Raw genomic sequence first — 24,638 nt, 5'->3', positions numbered from 1 at the left:
ACAAGATGTCAAATGTGGTGAGTATTTTTTTTTTCACTTAGAGCAATATATTTTCTTGGTGGAATAACTCCTGTATTCAATTGAAATGTGAAGCTTGAAAGGTCGAAAAGGTGAAAGATACAAATATATAGTTATGGAATAGGCATTAAAATATGTATAAGGTACGAATATTCCATTTTATCTGCAAAGATCTGGTATGGTTCTGTGGAATTGTATGGATTCTGAAAGTGTGTATATGATGACATGGTTCAGTTAGCTGGTTCCGATTTCTGTCCTACAGGTATTATGTGTAAGCTAGGTCTGATGCTGACACAATAGAATTCCCAGCTGCATTGTGTTGGGTATGCATGTAGACTGTTTGATCTATGTTTACCTATAAGAAAATAGATCTGACAAAATATGGTTTGGTGTGCATGCGTTAAAGCCACGAGATCTGAGATTTAAAAAATTTTGTGGAGGGAAAATATGACTACTGGAAAACTGTAAAATAAGACATGACAGGGAGAGAGTATACGAGAATCAAACCTATTGAAAGTACAGGTATTTGAAAATTAAATTGTATAAAGTGCTGATTTGTTACAGAAAAATGTTTTGTGTCAGAAATGGATATTTAGTTATATAGGATAAAGTTTACTTCCAGTGATTAAGTATCATTGAAGTGAAACCTAGATTCAATTAGTCAGCTGTCTCTGGATATTTGTAATCATTTGTACATGTATTGTGCATTTGAAATTGACAGTGTGCCTTCACATGTTCAGTACTAGGTGGAATGGTGTGTGCCCTCTAATATACAAGGTGTTTGAATGTATATTTATATGCCTGTAATATAAGGGCACTGTAGTGGAAAATCTTGGCCAAGTATAACTATAGGTAATATGTTTTGATTATTCTTTAAGAAATAGAATAATACTCTTACTTCCATGCATGTACATAATTATAAATATATATGACATGATATTCAGGCGTTTCCCTTCAGCATAGAAATGACACTTTATTCTAAATTAGATGTTAGTGTCAGTATATGTACCCGGTAGATATTTTGATATCAAAGTGATAGGTTCTGATCTGGTATCCAGTTTTCTATTGTGAAGCTTATGTTGCCTATCCATGTGTACTTCTAAATAAATTATCTTTCTGTTACATTTTTGTACTGTACTATTTACATATGATGTGATATATGGCATACTGCTAATAAATACTTGAAGATATACCTGTATATCAGTTTGTTTGTTACTGTTTATTGCATACAATTTACAGTTTGTAATGGAGAACTTGTAAAACTCCTTAAACTTTGTATCAAGACAATCCAAAGCTCTGAACTCATTTGTTCTTCCTTTATTTTGTCACAATTATCTGTGTAAAACATGTATGAACATGCTGCAACGTCACAAAAGAAAACAATGTGTTCTACTGTCGTTTAGACCTTCTGTGTAGCTGATCCTCAAGTCTCCCATTATGTAATAGGGGTATATAACAATCTCCATTTGTGTGGGTCCATGGGCCAGATTTGGAAATATCTTAAAAACCACCTGAAGGGGAGTCATGAAACTTACAGGTTACACTGAGTAAGCAAACCCACACATCAAGTTCTAACACTATCCAGATGTGCCTAAGGTTTGCATGTAATGAATTCCATGTTTCTCAATGGCTGTTGCTTTCTGTGCATTAACTTCTCTAATGGTTTTTTATCAATGTGTGTGCTGGTTCCTGAGTGGTTTCAGATGAAGGTCAAATTCAACCAGATACATGCATAAGATCTGCATATGTATGATTGTGATTTCCTAGATTGTGATTGGATGTATGTCAGGTTTTCTGCAATTTGCATATGTCTTTCAAAATACTTGATCATGAAACTCGCGTACAAGTGGGTTACATAGTGTTTACGAACTTGATGAAATCTAAAAAGTAGTCCAGTTTGTGGCATTTTGCATACTTTCTCTATTAATTTATGTTATCATTTTTTGTTTTTTTTTAAATTTTGGGTTCATTTTGTATAAGCTCATATTAAGTCTGGAAACTAGTTGGATCAGTGCCTAAGTTTTGCATGTTTAATAAATTTAATGGTTGTTTTTGCTTGGGGCTTTACTTTGTTCTCAGCATTATTCCAGTCACAGTTCAACAACAGGCCTGTCCAGATATCGACATATTTAGTGTTGCTCACTGAAACACTATGCTAATGAAACCTCTCTACTCAGTCACATTATACTGACACTCACCAATAGGAATTCAAACTCTTTAATCGCTAAAGGTAAAAAAAAAAGTCATATTGCAGGATCACATTTACTAACATGGGCATCTGAAAAAATTTTACAAAAAGTGATTTAGAGTACACAAACAGAGAAAATTGAGTAAAACATTTGTGAACCTGGGAAGTTTCTAAAGGAAACGGGTGTCCTTTGTGCCTTTGGAACACAGTGAGACAAAGGATCGATGAATTAATATCAACAAAGGTTGTCTCACATTTTTCATATGATACAGGACTTTCTACCTTCCATGACAAGAATTTGAACTCGAATCTCTCCTATTCTTGGCATATCCCCTTATGCTGGGCAAACTCCAAGAGGGGAATTACAAAGTTTGCTGGAGCCCCTCAGACTCTTTCAGCAGACTTCAAGAATTTGTGTACTATGAAAAATAGAGCCAAAAATTCAACCTATTCCTGAAGTTTATTTTGGACAATGTCTCCTATCTAATGTGCAAATCATCATTTTAGAGTTTGTGGTTACACTTTCAGATTAGGGTAAAAATTATCACATGAGCATTATTACAGTGTCATGAAAGGTTAATTCTTTTTTGTGTATTAGATCTTTGTCTGAGAAGTTCACAACCTGTTAACAAAAAAAACCCCAAGTTTTTGGGGAATGCGAATGTACTGGGGAAATACACGAGAAAAGGCCTGTTTTTCAGAGACAAAACGTTTTAATGAAATCATTTTTGTACATCATTTGTATAGTACTGTATACATATTAGTATGTATGTACAACAACTCATATATTTGGGCATATCAACAGCTTTTTTACAATACAATTCGCAGTATTTTATGATCATATGCATTTGCTGGCTTTACCACCAGATCCCTGACAAAATGCAATCATGGAAGTATACAGGATAAACATGCGTAGATTTATGTTGATATTTTAGGCTGCACATACCCAAGGCCAGGATGTATGATTGGGTGTTGGACAGCAGTAGTTAAACACACGTACAGGTGAACCCTGATGACTTGATGCATGCCCACTCAGAACTGGCAAAATTTCTCTGCGTTCAACCTAACCTGCCTACACATGAACTACACATGCAGAGCATGCATTTTTCAGACCTATTGTAAATTTTGTAAGATGTGGCAGCTCTGCCTATAGTAGTCAAGTATATGTTAAAAATAAGGCTTGACTTCGGAAAATGATCAAATTTAATATCTAGGATTTGTTGAGCTCATCTCTGACATGCATGAAGACGGATGAAGAAGTTTCAAATGGTAGGAGTAACTGTGTGATGTCCCTCAAAAATCCATCACATCAGGTCATATTATAGCTTATCATCCCAAATTAATGGTATTGTTGATGTCTGAAAATGTGTGAAATTCATCTCACTTATGATGGATACAACAACAATCTAAGTGAAATTTTCACAAAACAATTTTCAAGAGTGTTTTTACTTCAATTCATGACAAGTTAGGGCAAACTAGGCAAACTGGGCAAACTAGGCAAACTGGGCAGAGGATAAGGGTAACTTGTCATCTTGCTTACAATTCTTTTGACACATGATTGAAGTCAGGGAAAAGTGAGAAGAGGAAACTGGGCAGAGGTTAGGGCTGTGCAGCCATTGGCTTCCAACATACAGGGAGCTCTCCAGACACAATGCTGCAGCCACTGGCTTCCAACATACAGGGAGTTCTCCAGACACAACGCTGCAGCCACTGGCTTCCAACATACAGGGAGTTCTCCAGACACAATGCTGCAGCCACTGGCTTCCAACATACAGGGAATTCTCCAGACACAACGCTGCAGCCACTGGCTCCCAACATACAGGGAGTTCTCCAGACACAACGCTGCAGCCACTGGCTTCCAACATACAGGGAATTCTCCAGACACAACGCTGCAGCCACTGGCTTCCAACATACAGGGAGTTCTCCAGACACAACGCTGCAGCCACTGGCTTCCAACATACAGGGATTTCTCCAGACACAATGCTGCAGTCACTGGCTTCCAACATACAGGGAATTCTCCAGACACAACGCTGCAGCCACTGGCTTCCAACATACAGGGAATTCTCCAGACACAATGCTGCAGCCACTGGCTTCCAACATACAGGGAATTCTCCAGACACAACGCTGCAGCCACTGGCTTCCAACATACAGGGAATTCAGACACAACGCTGCAGCCACTGGCTTCCAACATACAGAGAATTCTCCAGACACAACGCTGCAGCCACTGGCTTCCAACATACAGGGAATTCTCCAGACACAACGCTGCAGCCACTGGCTTCCAACATACAGGGAATCCTCCAGACACAACGCTGCAGCCACTGGCTTCCAACATACAGAGAATTCTCCAGACACAACGCTGTAGCCACTGGCTTCCAACATACAGGGAATCCTCCAGACACAACGCTGCAGCCACTGGCTTCCAACCTACAGGGAATTCTCCAGACACAACGCTGTAGCCACTGGCTTCCAACATACAGAGAATTCTCCAGACACAACGCTGTAGCCACTGGCTTCCAACATACAGGGAATCCTCCAGACACAACGCTGCAGCCACTGGCTCCCAACCTACAGTGAATCCTCCAGACACAACGCTGCAGCCACTGGCTTCCAACATACAGGGAATTCTCCAGACACAACACTGTAACCACTGGCTTCTAACATACAGGGAAGTATTCTGTATACATATTCTTACATGTAGATATACATGCTTGTCCATGGGAACTGCCCCATGACATGATGTGCCGTTCTGCATACATATCAGCCTACATGTAATAATGCATTTTGCCAGCCAACAGTCTCTTTAAATCACCTCTCTAGTATTGAACTTCCGTTCATAATCAACAAAGCATTTTATTTTAATTACTGCATTACAAGTGGATAAAGCACTATTCACAACCCAGAGGTAAATATTGATTAGCTCATCTATCGATAATAAAAGGTTATATATGTAAAAAGGAAGAAATGGCAACAAATAAATCAATATATAACAAAAAAATCGCAAAAAGCAGTTCTAATATTAACCTTAAGGAGAACAATGTCTTCATGATACACAACAAATATATTCAGTAAATAAAACTCAAATTAATTACATATGTAAATTAGGGTATCACAATAAAATAAATGCTCTTCCTATTTTTGACACAGGTTGTGTACATCGGGAAGGATTCGCCAAGCTCAACGTGTAAAATGTCTTATTTCAAATTTTAGGTCTAATGATAAGTTATAAGGTGAGGTTGCATATTTTCTTAACCTTTTTGTATATAAATGCAATTTTCAATGTAAATAAAGTGTTAAGATTTAAATAAGAAACTGGGACAATTACATGTACATGTGTATATTTTGGTAAGAAATGGGTCATTTAGTTTTGAATATCTGAGTTTATTTCCTTCCATGCTGATTGACAATACCATGACATGGGTAAGTTCAAACTACATGTTTGTGTAAATTTTGGGTACTGAACAGAAAATCAGCATGCGACCAAGATTAATGTTGAACTATAGATCTCCTATATTCAACGCCACCCAATCAGATGTGATTGAGTATAAAGCTGGCTTTGTGGAATCAATCTCATGGACCTTCCATTAATTACAGTTTCTTCCAAATCCTAGATGCACATAGATTACACAAGTGAAAAATGCATACCTAAATGTTTTCACGTCCAGCTTTCCCAGAAATGCCTAAAGAGAGGACTACATAAAATTTTGTAAAACTCTTTTCTTAAGTAAACTCTTTAATATCCCCATGTAAGTAGATCTTCATGCTATTTGAGAGGCTTTTCATTCATTACCAGACTTAAGTTCTGTTAATTAAGTCTCGTACAGAAATGATCATATTTCACCATTACAAATTCACTAATAAAAATCAACAAAAAATAGTACCATTAATATATGTATTAAAAATGTTACACCTACATTGTACATACACATGCATATAGATTTATAAACAGATGAATTGTTTCCTATGTACAGTAGTATCTGGATTTAAGACAAATCAATTTATCACGTAAAATCAACACAAAATAGCACGTTTCAAATCAACAGAGCTACCAGTACATGTACATAAAAAATCACATAGTGATCAAATTCTGCAAAAAAAAAAATATTAAGACTTGCATGTATACCGTAAGTACAGGTATTTATTAATTCGACTTAATGACCCAGGAGCCTCTCACCAATGCGGTTGCTGTGAGTTCAAGTCCAGCCGGCCTCTCCGGCCGTATGTGGGAAGGCTTACCAGCAACTTACGGATGGTCATGGGTTTCTCCCGGGTTCTGTCCGGTTTCCTCCCACGTTAATGCTTGTCACCTTTGCATATAAGTGAAATATTCTTGAGTTCAGCGTAAAACACCAATCAAATAAATAAATATTAATTTGAAGTATCACAAATTGTTGGTTTCGTCATATTGCATATCCTACAAGAAATGTACTTAACACATAACACTGAACTCATATATAATATACATACATGTACATGTACAAAACCACAAGAACATGGACCTTTGTCAACACAATGAAAATCATGCTGTCAAGAGAATGACAGTCAAAACAAATGCATCATGTATAATATGGCACAGGCATGATCTCATTTGGGGACCTTCGTTTACCTCATCATATTTGAATTTATTGGAAGGTTTTAATATTACATCCAAACAATATGCACGTACAGTTCATAAACCAATAAATGGTAACAAGTACATGTATCTAGAAGTATTTCTTCACTTCAGTATCCAGTTTTATACATATTTCCAAAAACAAATACATAAAACACTTAATAATCAGGAGCCAAATTTACTTCAGGAAACACTTGCTGTACATGTAGGTCTCCTTCTGTACACTTCCCCCGACAACAAAGCACTAGCCCTGAGACATTCTCACACTGATACATGTACAGTTTGCCACAAGAATTATGTTAAAAGATGGTCCCTCTCAACTATCATTACTCAGATTACACACTACAACCATCATCGTCATATCCTTCAATATACAACCCTTATGATTACATCTGACTTACAATCATTACGATCATATCCTACAATCATTATGATCATATCCTACAATCATTATGGTCATATCCTACAATCATTACGATCATATCCTACAATCATTACGATCATATCCTACAATCATTACGATCATATCCTACAATCATTACGATCATATCCTACAATCATTATGATCATACCCTACAATCATTATGGTCATATCCTACAATCATTATGATTATATCCTACAATCATTATGATCATATCCTACAATCATTACGATTATATCCTACAATCATTACGGTCATATCCTACAATCATTATGCTCATATCCTTTGACCAGGATGATCACATCCCACAATCATCTTGATCACACCCTACAATCATGTCTTAGAGTAATAGATACATGTATAGCATGAAGTTTATAATGATTGCTCACAAACCATGCTCCAGACAACCCAAGGCCATCCTAAACAGAAGATCATGACACAGCACAAATAGGATGGTCATGATGTGCTGTGCCAGCACCCTAGTTCTAAAGCTCACAGTTCATGGCAAGACCAGAACAGGAACTCCCACTCACAGTCCTCCATGCCTCACAGGAACTCCCACTCGCACTCCTCTGTGCCTCAGAGGAACACCCACTGGCCATCCAGCACCTCACAAGAGCTCCCACTCACACTCTTCCGTGCCTCACAGGAATTCCCACTCGCCATCCTGCATGCCTCACAAGAACTCCCACTCGCAGTCGTCCATGCCTCACAAGAACTCCCGCTTGCCATCCTGCACGTCTCACAAAAACTCCCACACGACCTCCTTCTTTCCTCACAAGAACTCCCGCTTGCCATCCTGCATGCCTCCCACAAGACCTCCTCCTTTCACAAAAACTCCCAACCCCTCCTCCTTTCCTCACAAGAGCTCCCACTCATCCTCTTCGGTGCGTCACAAGAACTCCCACTCGCCCTCCTCCGTGCTGCCGACACTTAGTGACACCTGTCTGCCAGCTGTGGCGCGCTTATGACAAGGCAGTAGCTGGGTGGTGCGGTGGAACAGCTTCCCCTCCCCACTGATACCCCACAAGTCATCATCAGCTGCAACTAAAAGTCACAGCACACATAAAGGTTACACACTTACATGTATCAACAATTGATATCAACAATTTTATCTATTTCTTTGATGATTTGTGTTTAAGGCTGTGCACAAGAAGTTCTCACGTAAACAGCAACAGTAAAGTTTATAGAGAGGCCTCATGGCCGAGGTGGTTAGCACGCCAGTGCCGCTGAGTGCAGTGCAATGATCCACAAGCTTCTCATCAATGCGGTTGCTGTGAGTTCAAGTGCAGCTCATGCTGGCTTCCTCTACCACTGTACGTGGGAAGGTCTGGCAGCAACCTGCGGATGGTCTCGGGTTTCCCCCAGGCTTGGCCCAGTTACCTCCCACCATAATGCTGGTATTACTAAGCGAAATATTCTTGAGTAGGGCGTAAAACACCATTCAAACAAATAAATAAGTAAGTAAGGTTTGTAGATGGTGGAAATCAGATTGCCAGAGTACATCACTGCTCTTTGTCAGAGTAAACCAATGCTCTTTGTCAGAGTAAACCAATGCTCTTTGCCAGAGTAAACCAATGCTCTTTGCCAGAGTAAACCAATGCTCTTTGCCAGCGTAAACCAATGCTCTTTGCCAGAGTAAACCAATGCTCTTTGCCAGTTACCTGATACCCTTTGAATTACAGTCAAAGCAATAAGAGATGGTTTAGAGTTTGTGCTAGGCCTAGATCACTGACCTGAGATAGTGACCAGAGTGCCGTTCGTGGGAATTTTCTGCCAGTAATCCCCCACCTGACACGTCTTCTGAATGCCTCGTCTACAGTAGAGCTCTCCGGTCAGGGCTAAGGCCCAGACGTTCTGCTGGCTCACACTTAGCTCATTAGCCTGGATTCCTGTCAAAAGTCATTCAATGCAAAACAAACCAAGGCAAAATTGTTTCTCTTTTTGATAACTTATAAGAAATACATTTAATTCTCTACAATATACATATTTACTTTTGCAATTTGCAAATGTCTATAACACCTGTAGTATGCATGTTGGAAGACACCTATAAGTAACTTACATTTAGTAGCAAGGCTACAAAAGAGATCCTCTGTAGGAAACACATGAATGCAAAACTTAGACTGAGTCCATAAAGTATGAGTACTTAAATATTTCCCGTAGCAAGGATTATAATACAAAAAAAAAAGCAAGAAACATTAAGTCAATAATTTTGTTGACTGACACAGTGCATGAACAACGGAATATCCCCCTCGTGTTATTGTGTGTTACACTGGATACATATGCGCATCTTGAGCTCAATACATGCAGTACTTTTTGTGCACCTAACATTTATCTTAACACTGACTCTAACTGGGCTCTCACTCACCTGGTACATGGACCCACTCCTTGCCTATAGGCATCAGGTCAGTCACGACAACACAGACATACACCTGTCTATGGCTGTCCACATTTGATCAAAACAACACAGGATGTATGGTACACAGAAAGGGCTCTCACTCACCTGGTACATGGACCCACTCCTTGCCTATAGGCATCAGGTCAGCCACGACAACACAGACATACACCTGTCTGTGGTTGTCCACATCTGATCAAAACTACACAGGATGTATGTTACACAGAAGGGGCTCTCACTCACCTGGTACATGGACCCACTTCTTGCCTATAGGCATCAGGTCAGTCACAACAACACAGACATACACCTGTCTGTGGTTGTCCACATCTGATCAAAACTACACAGGATGTACGTTACACAGAAGGGGCTCTCACTAACCTGGTACATAGACCCACTCCTTGCCTATAGGCATCAGGTCAGTCACGCCAACACAGACATACACCTGTCTGTGGTTGTCCACATTTGATCAAAACTACACAGGATGTATGGTACCAAGAAGACGCTCTCACTCACCTGGTACATGGACCCACTCCTTGCCTATAGGCATCAGGTCAGTCACGCCAATACGGGCATACACCTGTCTATGGTTGTCTAAAGCCCAGACCTGGTCAAAAGAAATTCACATACTTATTAAGTACTCTAAGACGAATAGAAATAAAGAATGGCCACATTTGATACGCAGCTTTCAATCAGGTGTCCTCCTGTTTAAGGCTCATCCCTGAGGCTTTACCGTGTTTTCTGAGCACTTTCAGAACTTTGGTTCCGAAGTCACGTATGCTAGAACCAAACAAACTCCAGGGCTTTACCATGTATCTTGAGCACTTTCAGGCTTTGGTTCTAAGATCACATATGTCAGAACCAAACAAATTCCTGGCCCCGGGATCACAAAGCAATCTTAGACTTAAATCAAAATTTTAAATGATTTTAACATTATTGTTTCTTATGTAATAAGGTCAAAATTTTGCTTGACGACATAAATTCTGGATAAGTTAGTGTACAGCATATTTCAGCTAAAATAATGGAAAAGAACACACCAAATTTTATGACTGAACTTTTTAAGTCTAATATCTCTTAATGATCCCTGGACCAGGACTTCAACCTGTTTTCTGAGCACTTTCAGAGATTTGGTTCCAAGCTAATGTCACATATGCCAGGACCAAACAAATTCCAAGACTTTACCATGTTTACTGAGCACTTCAAGAACTTTTGATCCACGGTCACATGTCAGAACCACAAAAATTCCAGGCCTTTACCATGTTTACTGAGCACTTCCAGAGCTTTGGTTCCAAGTTCACATATGCCAGAACCAAACACACTCCTGGACTTCACCATGTTTGCTGAGCACTTCCAAAACTTTGGTTCCAAGGTCACATATGCCAGAACCAAACACACTCCACAACATCACAATGTTTACTGGGCACTTCCTGAGCTTTGGTTCCAAGGTCACATATGCCAGAACCAAACACACTCCAGGACTTTGCCATGTGTACTGAACACTTCCAGAGCTTTGGTTCCAAGGTCACATATGCCAGAACCAAACACATTCCAGGACAAGGGTTTCAGGTTGACCTTTCAGAATGCAATATTCTAGATGGCAGCATATAACAGCCATTTTTAGTTCCAACAATGATTTATGAAGTTATTTATTGAGGCCTGTACCAAACTTATTATTGTCATCATTTAATGATTGCCTTCAGGGAATAAATTTTCTTGCAATTTCCATGAACCCATGTAGAGGTGAACTGCTGATTTAATATAAGAAGATTTACAGCCTTACCATGAAGTCCTCAGGGCCCGTGGCAACATGTGTGAAGAAAATGGCTGCCCTTGAGGGGATTGGTAACCAGGCAGGGTTAAGCTGGTAGCTAGAGGCTGGCCTTACCCCCAATCTCTGAAACACCTGACCATCAGAGTCCACGGCCCAGACCGTCTGAGAACCACAGCTGATACTCACTATGTGAGCCTCACCTGATAAAATAACATCATGAATACCAAATCAAAATGGCTACTTCATGTAAACTTTCTGACTGTGTACGTAATTTTGTATCTACTTCTATGGGTTATAATGGTATATATATTTTGCTTTGGATCAAATTACTCCATGACTTGACTGGTGCTTATTTCATGAAAACAACTCTAAGACATGGACAAACTCTAGCACCCATATTAGATATTCAACAAATACAAGAGCAGAAACGCATTAACAAATAGCATATACACCTTCTCTATATTCCTTGTGTTGATAGGGTCAGCCATACCTGCTGTACAATGTAGATGATAACTTTGCAATATAGACAACATGAGCTTCACAGCCTCATACCTATCTGCGTTAGGTCCTGCTGCAGCCAGCTAGCTCCTAAGGGACAGTGTGGGCCCATTCCTGTCCTGATAAACACATCCCCATCAGCAGTAAGCCCCCAAGCAGCCTCCCTGCTCACAGATAGACAGGTGAAATAGGTGTGCAGGCCAGGGGAGTCCACCTTGGTGAAGTGGAATGAGTGTGTCGGGAAGGCAAACAGTTCTCCATTAGGCTGCTGTGCCCATACAGAGCCTGTGAAATGGAGAGTCAGACACATTTATGCAGCAACAATCAAGCTGACCACCTACATATCACCACCTCTGCAGTCTTCCTGAGTAAAATCTTTTCTGATTAGATTCTAAAACTTTTTCATAAAAATGATCAGTCTAGGCCTTATTTTACAAAGAGGGCATGGCTTACATAAAATATAACTGTCATGATGACACATGTTGTAGAGATACGTGACTGTGGTAAATTGTTTTTTATGTCTAAAAACAATTTACATCTCAAGCTTTTGACAAATGATGTCATGTTTTAGGTCAGCAGGTTTGTCAGGAATGTGAAAATAAATAAATAAATAGATATTCTTTCTATGACATCAACATTTGGCCCACTAACTATGTACATGTACAATATCAGCAATAAAGTACATGTACACCTGGCCTACCAAGTATAGTACACCTAGTTCTCACCACAGTATCCTCATCAACTCACCGTAAGACAGATGAGCATTGCCTGCTGACAAATGTTTCCAGCTGGTAGAGGAGGCCATACCCAACAGGTGAGTCTCTTGCCAGTGGTTGCCTAGCACAGCACTGCGGCACACCTGGATGCCCTTTTCCTGTTGGGTGCACACCCATGTGCCAGAATCCTCACAGGCAATCAAGCCCCCCTGCTGGGCGCCCAGTTCTCGCACTATCCTCTGAAGGTCAAATATCCCTGCAAACATCTTCAGTTTGTCCACAGCTGTTGGGTCCTGAACCACAAACTCACTTCTGGACACCTGTAACAAAATAAATCACATATGGCAATGTTGAGGCTTCTGTAGAATACCACTTCAAATCAGGTTTCAATCTCATTTCTTATTTCTCTTTTCCACATTCACACATGGAAAAATATAGACTGCAAACTAATTTTCCCTTAGCATTTTTTTCAATAGAGCTAAAAATATCCAAAATATGATCCAGATTTTTAATCCAATGAATAAATCTATTCCAACTATATTCATTCACCCTCAGTAGACGATGTCACACTCAATGAGTCAAACTGGATTCTCAGAAAAACAGAACAGGTAGCATAGTTATAAGACTAGCTTTGTCAAATTGAAAGATGCCTGAAATGTTACTTTTCTTTTTTGTAAAAGTGCAATGTTTATACCAGTCCCACAAGTGTAGAAGTGTTCATCATTCCTCCCTGGATTCCTTCGTCGTATTTGTTCCACTGATCACGTAATGTCCCCACCAGCCATATGGCATATTCTGCCCTTATTTTCACATACCTGCCACCACTTTTCATCACCAAATGGCCGGTCTCTGGTGACATTCATACAAAACCAGATCCGTTTCAACACATCCATAGCCCAGCCCACTCTGTTGGGTCCTAGAGCCACACACCAGAATGCCACACCATCTTTCTCACTGTGTACAAAGAACAATCACAGAATAGTAGCTTTATTTATTAATATTTGATTGGTGTTTTACATTCACTTATTTGAAGGCAACCAGCATTATGGTGAGAGGAGAGATCATAACTTTACCACAGACATTCAGAAAAGGTTATATATATATATCCACACACATTTTGTTATTTACAAAACTTCATTGATAAAACCATTTATCAACATCATATCATTTGACTTCATATAAACAAAGACATGTTCATAAAAAAACGCAAACTTCTATATCAACTACATCGCAGATTCGTACAGTTTGCTTGGCGTTTTTTTTGTTCATACCCCAATGAACTGAAAAAAGTTAATCCTTAAATACATGCATAATGACAGCTGTTCGATGCACTGTATTGATTAAATGATCTGAAATGAAAATTACAACTAACCGTTGAACTTAATGTCAAATTTATCCTTGGGAAAGGTTTATCTTGAAGTGAATTCCTGGACCACATCACATGCTCAGCATTAATTTAACAAGATCATACCAGCGTTCTTCATATAACAGAACAGTCCCAATGCTCAGGGGTGTAGGAAGCCGGTGAGCCAAGGGGGCCATGGCTACCCCACTTTTGAAAGATATGGCCGCAATATCTTTTGGCCCCCACTTTTCAGGTTCCAGAAATTGTATGTACTTGTAACACAAACAGGCCCCTTCACCAAATAAAACATCACACTTCTACAAATATATTTTCTCGGTAAACTAAACATGGTAAACTGCAAATTCCCTGTGCACATTACTATTAATATAGGGCCTACATGTTTTTTCTGTCCTTGGGCTTACATATTTATATATGTTTATGAGTTAGCTTCCTCGTCTAGCAATACAAGCCCCTCCACAAGTGAACAAACTCAGGCAGTGAAGTTACACCGTCAACAGCAAATCAAGAGGTAAACAATAACAAAATAAACAAAAACAGCAACTACTATAGCGTAATACATTTATAAATAAATACTATGAACTGCTGACAGCTTTGTCATATGCCTAGGTATAATTTAAGAAAAATATTTATGGGATCTAAATTTGAATTTTTTAAAACTGGTGATAACCTAGGGATAAAACGTCAAAAGTGTGTGTTGAATTATTTAATATACAAAATCCCAACTTTTCTTAATACTAGCTTCAAAAGTGTTATCAAAAGTGTTGTTTTGAACCAAATACAAACGGCAGTTAAAGAAAACATGCATCGTCTAGAGATACAATCTCAAGATATAGGGCGTATAGGCCTATTCCACAAATTTACTCTGATAACATACCTATATTTACTGACGAGAAAGGGATGACCAAGAATCGAAAGCAAGCCAGAGCGAACAGGCCGGCAAGTTTACCACCAAAGTCCAGTAAAACATGGATGTTTCTTTCCACCGATTCTCCTCCACACGACTTAAATCCTTGTATAAGTCAATCTACACCAACCTTTCTCAGACATGCATAAATTTAATGTTGAATTCTGGATAAATTGTTACAATGTTCTTTGTTGACCAGTGGTTCTCCAAGCAAAAGCGTCAACAATTGAGCTATTGAACGTCTATTTAAATTTTTTCAGGCAGGCTTAAATAGTCAATAACACCTCAACTGACATATCTAAGATACGACAAATCGTCTCTAAGGTGATATAGCTCCTTCAGAACTTTCAGGGCCTTGAGACCCCTGATCATTCTCTTTCATACACTTGGGCATTGAATCATACATTGTTAACCATTCTCAAGAATTATCTGAAAAACCAGTCAAAAGAAAAATAACTACAGACTGAAACAGCATGTGGTTACATCATACCTATGTTGTAGAGTCCAATCTGTCCCATATGGTTCTGTGTCTGTGGCCCCTGACCTGGCCAACAACTGACATTCATCAGTCACTGCCCAGATCACTCCCTCCAGGCACGCTATCTGACGCAGCTTGTGTTTGCAGGGCACGTCCTTTATTTTGTGGGTAGTGCGATCTCGCCTCAGCTCACACTGAACTTTGACCTCTCCGCTGACCTTAACGCACCTAAGGATACCCCATGAAATAATGTATTTGTAAGGTTGTAGGCACCATGAATACAAAAGTGAATACAAGTATCAAATAATTCAGACAAAACAAACAATAATTGCTATTACACCCAGACTTGGATTATGTAATGACTATGCTTTGCATAGCCACTGTAAATCAACATTATCTCAGTGATGAAACTGAACTATGAGGACTTTGAAACAGTTTCTTTGCTTTATTCAAGACAAACTATAAAAACTTACCAGCACATTGTATTGTCTAATGCAATGAAGGCCACGTCTCGTACCGCTTCAATCCATTTCGTCCCGTCCGGTTTCTTGCCTGTGATTTTGGTGGCAGCGTAGGCCTTGTTACAATGTACCCTCCACAGAATGCTACCATTCGGTGAGACTGCAATCTGTTTCCCAGAGACGTTGATCTTTTTCCAGCTGAGACCAGGGCCTGACAGAGAGCTGTAGTAGATGTGTTCATCTTTGTCCGTCATCCACACGTGGGTGCAGGAGAGCGACAGGCTCTGTATGACCCCAGGGCTGGGGAGCTGTGCCCACAAGTCTGTGTAAGGTAGAGCCTCAGCACGAACAGACTCCACTTGTGCCTCCACCTCTGGTTCCTCTCTCACCACAGTCTGTTGGATATTATTGTCAGGGATTTCTTCTGATGGCTTGACACCCTCCTTAACAGGCTGATTGTGCCAGGATCCATATTTATCATAAATGTCTTCTGTGGTTAGAGGGCGTCCAGCGCCATGTCTTAAGTTGAGTGTCAAAGATCCCTGCTGGAGCTGATCTTGCACAAGTGTATCACTCCTATCTTGGATTTGTCTGTGACTGTCTTTTGTGGATGGCAAATTCCTGGTATCTTTGTCTGGAGTAATGGTAACTGCAGGTAAATTACTGGCTTTTCCTGCAGCAGTTTCTGAGGAAGAACTGGACATGCCCTCCTTTGTGACCGGCATGGCAGTTGTGGGAGTAGGTTTAAGTGAATCACTCACTGATTTTGGTTTTGTTAAGCCATCTGCCTGTTGACTGAGAAAGTTTGGAACAACAGTGTCACACTGATTTGTACCAAGATGGATACCACTATCTGTCACATCATCATTATCTTTTTTTGTCGCATCCGGGGTTCCTTTGATTGTCACATTAGGACTTCCTTTGTTTGCCTCATCATGAGTTCCTTTGTTTGTCACCTCATCAGTTCCTTTGTGAGTCACATCATTTTGTTTATGTGCAGCACCAACTTTTTCTACACCCGTCACATCACTTTTTTCAACATTTCTCATATCATAGCCCCCAGCCTGTTTACCCGCTGACTTGTTCTCACTCTCCAGACTCTCGCCAGATTTTAACTGTCTCTCTAACACCGAGACAGAGCCTGATGACATCTCACTCCCACTGAGTTTTGTGTACTTCCCCTGACCTGTAACCTCTGCAGTGGCCTTTGACCTTGGTTCATCTTCTTGCACCAGGCTAAGTTTACTACCTCCTGAATCACTCTCTTGACTCAGATCAGAGGCTTTCTCTGTCACATCAGTATTGGATTTCCCTTCAAACAAAAGATGTAATCTCCATAAAACTGAGTGCAATGTGTGACAAAAATATTCATCACATGCACAAACATTTTGTTTTCTTTATTTTCTCTGCTCATACTCATTTTCAAAAAGTCAGACATATATTACATAAGTTGAACAACTGTGTACATCTACTTTTTGTCTGACAAAATACATATAAGATGAAAAAAGGGCAAGCCTATTTGAACTTGAACACATATCAACTCTAATTTTCAGCTGTCTACAGCTGACAAGGCACTTATACAATGTACCTAAACATTTGTTGTAATTCAAAACCCACTGAAAACCAAACAAACAAGAAAAACAAAACCACTGAAAACAATTATACCTGATTTTCCTTTCCTCTTCCCTTTCTTGGGTTTGGCTTTTGGGAAGACGATTTCATCCCCAAAGTCCTGCAGGTTTGAGGCTGTGAATGGCTTAGGGCTGGGTTCACGAGAACTTGTTAGTGCTGAACCTTGTGTTGAGAAGGCTGGGGTATCCTGGGAAGACTGTGCCAAACAAGGCCTCTCCCAGGCTCTGTTATCTGTGCTGTCACTGGCAGATAGAGGGTTAACACCTTGGTCATACAGCTGAATACTAGGTGCTTCCCCCAGGGTGACAACTGGAGGCAAGTATGAGTCATCTTGGTCCTGGGTGGGAGGTTTGGTACGCTTGGGGGGGCTCTGGGGTTTAGGGGTCACGACACCACTGTGTTCCGAGGACCGTCCAGGGGCTGCAGCACTAAACTCTAAAAGCTGAGGGACAGATTCCCTCTCAGGGCCCCACTCACTACTAAAGACAGTCTTGGCAGGTTCAACATCCATCTCCACACCTACAGCTACACCAAGCTCCTTGTCACTCCCGCTGTGCAACTTTTTGAAGATGTTTTTTTGTAAGAAGTTGAACGGTGACCTGTTTTTGGTTTCTCGATCATGGACTGGCAGGTTTACAGGTGAGGCGCCCCGTGACAGCTTGGCGAGGTGGACAGGAGACGGCACTGGACTTGGCACTGGACTTGGAACTGAGTAATGATAAACATGAAGCAGCAGTCAATACAACTCTTCTTATTTATTCTACTGATGTGATCGGTGTTTTACTGGCCTGATTTGTACTTACTGGCGTGATCGGCACTTTCATAGCATGATCGGTGTTTTATTGGTGTCAATGGTGTTTTACTGGCCTGATTGGTGAATTACTGGCATAATTGGCGCTTTCTTGGCACAACTGTGGTTCGTTTCTGGCATTATTTTGTTCTTTACTGAAAATTTCAAAGTTGCGTTCAAGGTGCATGTTCCAATGTAATTTTCCACTGTTCTGACATTGTTGCTATTACATATACTGAGGTTTTCTTTTATTTATTTATTTGTTTATTTATTTGATGTGTGTTTTACACTGTATTCAATAAAATTTTACTTATACAACGGTGGCCAGCATAATGGTTGCAGGAAACAGGGCAGGGCAAAGGGGAAACACTCGACCATCTGCAGGTTGCTGGCAGACCTTATCATGTACGCACGGAGAGGAAGCCGTGAGCTGGACTTCAAGCGACTGCATTAGTGAGAGGCTCCTGGGTCACTGAGCTACTCTGGCATGCTATAAACCACGGAGGTGCTGGGTGTCTTTTGAATCAGACATTATAATTTCACAACACTTGTCTTGAAGTACACACTGAAACCACAATATAATTAAGAAATACATATAACAATATAACTGAATTATCAAAAAGTATTTACCATGACTTGTGAGGTGTATGTTTTCTGGCTGTTCTCCCAGGCGGATCAGGTTGTACTCGCAGCCTTGTCTGAGAACAAATACCTCGTCTGTGCAGGCTGCCACATCCAGCAACTCTCCCATACGATTCTGACTTCCTACTATCACGTTTTTAGATGGGTCAAGTACACACAGACAATTCTGACTCCAAGTCAGCACACAGCCATTGCCCAGCAATGCCAGCTTCTGAAACTGGAACTCTGACCAAGGGACTGAATTCTGCGTCTCGTTGTGCAGAAGTGGGATCTCTGTGTGTGGAGCACTTAATAGCTCTTTGAATATGTAGGTGGAGTTGACAGTACCAGAGAGATCTGCCTTCCACAGCCTCTGGCTAGGTCGAGCTGCATACAGGAACGTATCCGCTTTAGTCACCCCATCTGCATAGCAGGTCCCGAAATGACCCTGACTGTATAAGAAAATATTTAGCAATTTTCATCGCATTTCACTTAGATCACATTGGTAATACATGTGCATACAAAAATGTATATCTTTAATTATATCTATATGACAGGTATGCTATAATTTTATGATTGTTTCACACAAATTATTTCGCAGATGTCCAGTAAGGCCTATGACGACAAAACTGAGCACTCAAACCAAACCACATCTTAACAACCCTGTGATAAACTCTTCTACTCAAAAGATGAATTTAGACACGATGTGCATTTGAGCACACAACCTCAGGAACTGAGATACTTGTATACAGCATAGAATGGAATGCAGTTTAACTTTGATATTCAAATAACTGTTTAACAAAATCATCCAACTACAAGGCTTAAATGAACAGAATCATGTGGCGATCTTTATTCTGTTGTGTGACTGAGCCATGCTCAGTTCTAAGAAAATCTACAAAGCTTTATCTTGAACAGTACAGGGCGTGCTAATAACATGTCCATCACCTCACAATGCCTCACCATAAAACTGTCATTATTTGCTTACATTTTCCTCTCTTTCTGTCCGACTTGGATCAGCTGGTTATTGTTATCTGTCACACAGAGGAGAGTTCTGGTCGTTGTGGATACCAGCAGAGTTTTTTTGGTGTAATCTAGCTGAACGATCGGATCATGTTCCTTGACAACTTCAGTTGACTTACTTTGACCCTGGCACAAAACAGCAATAATAAAAATTCTGAAAACACATGAAACTTAGAGGTCAGGATATGTCAACTTGTCAAATCATATTTACATGCTTTTGACAATACTTATACACAGAACAATAATTTCCTCACAAAACCACAGCTCTACAAAGAACAGTAATTTCCTCATGACTATTGCTGTACAAGGAACAGTAATTTCCTCACGACTATAGCTGTAAAAGAACAGTTATTTTGTTCATGACTACAGCTGTACAAAGAACAGCAACTTCCTCACAGCTAAAGCGGTACAAGGAACAGAAATTTCCACATGACCATAGCTGTACAAGGAACAGTAAATTCCTCAGAAAAGGGTCACACAGCATTCTGGACCCAGTTGTTCAAAAGTGTATTTCCAGTTAAAGCTAACATTGACTATAGTCTGGGCAAAGCTGGTATTAAAATTGAAGACTGGCTTAACTTTTAATACACTAATAAACAATCACCACCATACTAGTATTTGTCTTGCCTCATAAAAATCCACCTCTGTAGAGATGACTTTTCCAGCCTCACTTCCACTGAACAGCTTCATCCCGTTTGGGCTCCAGTGTACATAAGTCACAGGAGACTGATGAAGGTCCAGACAGAATTCCTGTAACTAAACAAGAAACACTACCTTAACATGTTGGCCTTCCAGTTTTTGTTCTTATTGCTTATTTATATAACTGATTACCGCAACTCTTTACCATAACATTCAAGAATTTTCTACATATATGACAGCATTCAGCTATATGAGTGGAGGAGAGTGCAAAGTAAATGGCCAGGTAGAAGCCTCTTGACAAGCCTCCAGACTCAGAGGTAGCAATCAATCCAGCAAGCACTGGACTTGAGCCCGTGACCTCAATGGGAAAAGGGGCCTCCGTGGCTCAGTCGGTTAGCGCGCTAGCGCAGCGTAGTGACCCAGAAGCCTCTCACCAATGCGGTCGCTGTGAGTTCAAGACCAGCTCATGCTGACTTCCTCTCCGGCCGTACGTGGGAAGGTCTGCCAGCAACCTGCGGATGGTCATGGGTTTCCGCCGGGCTCTGCCCGGTTTCCACCCACCATAATGCTGGCCGCCGTCGTATAAGTGAAATATATATATTGAGTACGGCGTAAAACACCAATCAAAAAAAAAAAAAAAAAAAAAAAAAAAAATCAATGGGAAAATCATTTGTAACAAGAAAACTGCTTTCACTGAATGAGACGGCTATGGACTTTTTCAATTTAGGATTTATATTTCTGATACAGCTCCAACAGCTAACAAGACATTCTCAATCTGGCAAAATCACAGTTTACATGTACATGTGTACCTACTGGTCTCCATGCTTACTGCGAGGCATTATTAATTTTTTTTACTTTTCACCATTAGTACATGTATACTGATTTCTCTACATAGTAATGGTATCTTATTTGGTATCTTAGTTATGCTGAGCCCAATTCACACAAAAAACTGACTAAACCTTTTCAAGCAGTCCTTCAAGAGAACTTAAAAGCTGAACCAAACCAAGTTTGGTGTTTGCTATATTTGAAGAGGTGTTCATATAAATCCTTTACTGTTTATTTACGCTGATTTTTCCATATGATAAGGGTTTAAATATTTCATTTAAATTGTGCCAGTATATAATACCCATTTCATCATAAAAATGTGTGAAAATGTACTCATAGCTCAACTCCTTCCTTTGGGCAGTTAGTGAAATATACATGTATAACCCTATGTCCTGCCTATGCTTCTGTACCTGTTTGCCGACTGCCCTGGGTGCCGCCCCCTGGGATGGGATCTGGAATAGGTACACATCTCCTGAGGCTGTGCCCACAGCCAGTTGTTGCTCTATACCCCAGTGTAGCTTCACACACTTCACCACATCCTTGTAGGACTGAATACACACACAGTAATGATTAGGACAAAGAGAGTCATGAAAAATGGTTAAGAGGTTATAATCAAAATAACCTTGAAAAAAAAAATTTTATGTGTGATAATGACAGTGATGAAGGTGATATCTGTGATGACAATAATGATGACAGTTGTCATAATGATCATATTTAGCATGATGCTGGCAGAATACCACTGGATGTAAGCCAAACATCCTACGGCCATCTTGGCTGCACACTGATTCACATGTATGTTAATCCACCCATGGTTGGATTCCGTTCCGTTCACTATACATCATGGTCATAGGATCAAATCATGGGTATAACATCACGTCAGGATGGCAGTAAGCCAGAGTGGATCAGGGTCGGCGTATGATTGTCTAAACTTTGGTCTATAATCTAGCCAGGATGGCGGTTAGATATTTTGCTAGGATTAGCTATGACAATGCAGTAAATTAATAGAATATACTCACATACACACATTTGCATAACAAATTTAACCATAACAAATCGCTGCATTTAAGTTAAAGACAATTGCAATACAGGCACAACAAAGGGTTTCCCCTCATACTTTACCAATTTGTCAGCCATACAGTGATGAGGAGTCATTAGGTGTGACTCTATGCATACACCAAAGGGTTGCCTTCACATGCTAGAGACACCAAACATAATATCCCAATCAGTAATATAATACTGACACTGGACCAACCAGTCATGTTTCCTTGCTGCAACAAGTACTGTGTTCAATGTCTTTGGTATGACCTGACTCGGGTTTGATTCCAAATCCCCCAAATTGAGGAAGACTCTCTAACCATTAGCCCTATGAAGCGGTTCAACATGAGAAGGAACAGATAGCAAAACTTAACATGTACTTTAATCATTCTCCCTTTAATACACTGGTAACAGACAACTACAACAGTCTGGTAATATTATAAATCAAATGCTACAGGTACACACACAATTTTTTCTCCATCACATCCATTGGTTTACTTGTATATCCTGAATTACATCAAGTGACACTCTAAATTACCTTACAGCGGAGCCTGTCCACAGTTTCTTTGGCCCTGTTATATAGGAACACCAAACCCACACTGCTCCCCAAAGCAATGAATGCCTTGTTGGCATCCACACATGTCAGTGTGATGTCTACATAGGTCATCAATCCTCGCTGCGCCTTCTTCGGAAGCTTTCCCAACAAAGTGGTAAGTTGAGCATGTTCACGAAGCAAAGCTGGGGTGGTAGTCTCAGATGGCACCAATCTTTCTGCCATCACTGCTGGCTGATGTCATCTCTGAGCAATTTCAAAAAATACAGTATGCTGGCAAATTCACAACAAGGCTACTCCAACATCTACAAAAATTAAATTGTACAATAATAAAATTTTTCTTTCCCTCGATGTTTAAATGCCGTACTCAAGATTTGTTCACTTACTTTTAACATAGGTCATGTTCATGGGCGGAGGAAACGGGCATTCCAGGAATAAACATGGCAGACCATACCTTTCACTGACAATCTTACAAATGTATTGGTAGTTTGACAGAACAACATATGGATCAGTCACAAAGTCTGCACTGAAAAAATAATTACTTTACTTGCATGTCAATGTATACTTTACATGTAGGCATACATGTATACCCACTCAACCACATTTCTATGGGTGAGAGTTAGTGTACCACAAGACCTTAGGTGATTATATCTACGCATCACGCAGCATCCTCTCCTATGGTTCTGTGCATCCTCCAGAATCCTCTTTTTCCACAGGTTATTAACAGAGACTTTGTTGCTACAGTTAGTTGTAAAAGATTGACCTATACTCCTGTATAATTTTATATCACATTAACACTGGGTTAAATACATGACATGTTAAGTGTTCGTCCCTTACCTCCAAATCATTAAAGACTGCCTTTTGTATCCTAAATTTATTTCCCACTACTTTCTTTTTAACTATGTTGATGATAATTAAGCATATATGCTAGGTTCACTGAACTTCCTTGTTCATCTAATAATAGATTGTATATGGATATGACGTCGAAACCTAAACTACACCTCCCAATTTAAGTTTATGGCTGCCAAAATCATAATCTGTCCTAAATTCAACATTCAAAGTGAGAATGCGAGCAAGTCAGACCATCTTGGTATCTGTCTACCTTCTGAATCAGTTTTAGAACAACACGTGTCAATAAAGCATCGTGAAACACATTTTTGGGGTTAGGAAATTTACAGGCTGAAAAACAATTCTCTACCCGCAACAACGGCTGTTGTTCTCTTGTTGACAGCCAATGAGCCAGAGACCAACTCGAAGTTCCGACTACAGATCATAAAACTTGGAAAACGAAAATGTAACGCCTACCTAGCTATGACACTGACTCTTCTGTCCTGCAAATGTATGTGTCGCGCTATCTTTATGGAGTTAACACATCTAGCATAACTTCAGTTTGCTTGGTCTACTGTTGTTAACACAACTGCGCAAACATACCACAAAATATTCCAGGAAAAAGCTGTCTGCTCTTGCCTGTCATCATCACTTGGCGGAAGTAGTTATAGGTTTTCATTCTCATCATGGGTTGCATCAAAAAGAACTGAAAACGGACTTCAATATAAAAATCTCGTGTTCTGTTTCAAACTACAAATCCTGAAAAAGAATCTGTGTGTAAAAGTACTTCTGAAGTGAACGTAAAAAGAAATTTAAACTTAGAATTGTTTGGCAAGTATTAGAATCCATCAAATTTTTCAGTTGGAATTAAA

At 40.0% G+C, this 24,638-nt stretch overlaps 1 protein-coding gene across 1 annotated transcript; it reads right to left on the bottom strand.

Moving 5' to 3' along the window:
- Nucleotides 1-8,118: 8,118 nt before the first annotated feature.
- LOC135467686 (tectonin beta-propeller repeat-containing protein 2-like) lies at nucleotides 8,119-23,560 on the bottom strand. The gene is made up of 15 exons (XM_064745494.1): nucleotides 22,924-23,560; nucleotides 21,761-21,898; nucleotides 20,514-20,642; nucleotides 19,852-20,012; nucleotides 18,876-19,318; nucleotides 17,489-18,163; nucleotides 15,836-17,135; nucleotides 15,375-15,590; nucleotides 13,430-13,568; nucleotides 12,646-12,934; nucleotides 11,953-12,183; nucleotides 11,410-11,600; nucleotides 10,146-10,236; nucleotides 8,974-9,129; nucleotides 8,119-8,284 (listed from the first exon to the last, which is right to left on the bottom strand). Exons 1-15 carry the CDS (start codon nucleotides 23,161-23,163, stop codon nucleotides 8,130-8,132), a joined length of 4,554 nt encoding a protein of 1,517 aa, XP_064601564.1. The 5' UTR covers nucleotides 23,164-23,560; the 3' UTR covers nucleotides 8,119-8,129.
- Between the last annotated feature and the right edge of the window lie 1,078 nt (nucleotides 23,561-24,638).

The sequence above is a fragment of the Liolophura sinensis genome, chromosome 6, assembly GCF_032854445.1.
Source record: "Liolophura sinensis isolate JHLJ2023 chromosome 6, CUHK_Ljap_v2, whole genome shotgun sequence".
Lineage (NCBI taxonomy): Eukaryota > Metazoa > Mollusca > Polyplacophora > Chitonida > Chitonidae > Liolophura > Liolophura sinensis.
Note: the sequence above shows the minus strand (reverse complement) of the source record. Positions and strands in the feature narration are given on the sequence as shown.

Bases quoted from the DNA above. Each gene is read 5' to 3' on its own strand.
- LOC135467686 (XM_064745494.1), bottom strand. From the start codon at position 23,163: ATGGCAGAAAGATTGGTGCCATCTGAGACTACCACCCCAGCTTTGCTT. The intron at 20,643-21,760 runs GTACAGAAGCAT...TTTCTTGTTTAG, and splicing joins CCAGGGCAGTCGGCAAACAG to TTACAGGAATTCTGTCTGGA. The intron at 12,184-12,645 runs GTGAGTTGATGA...TCCATTTCACAG, and splicing joins CAATGCTCATCTGTCTTACG to GCTCTGTATGGGCACAGCAG.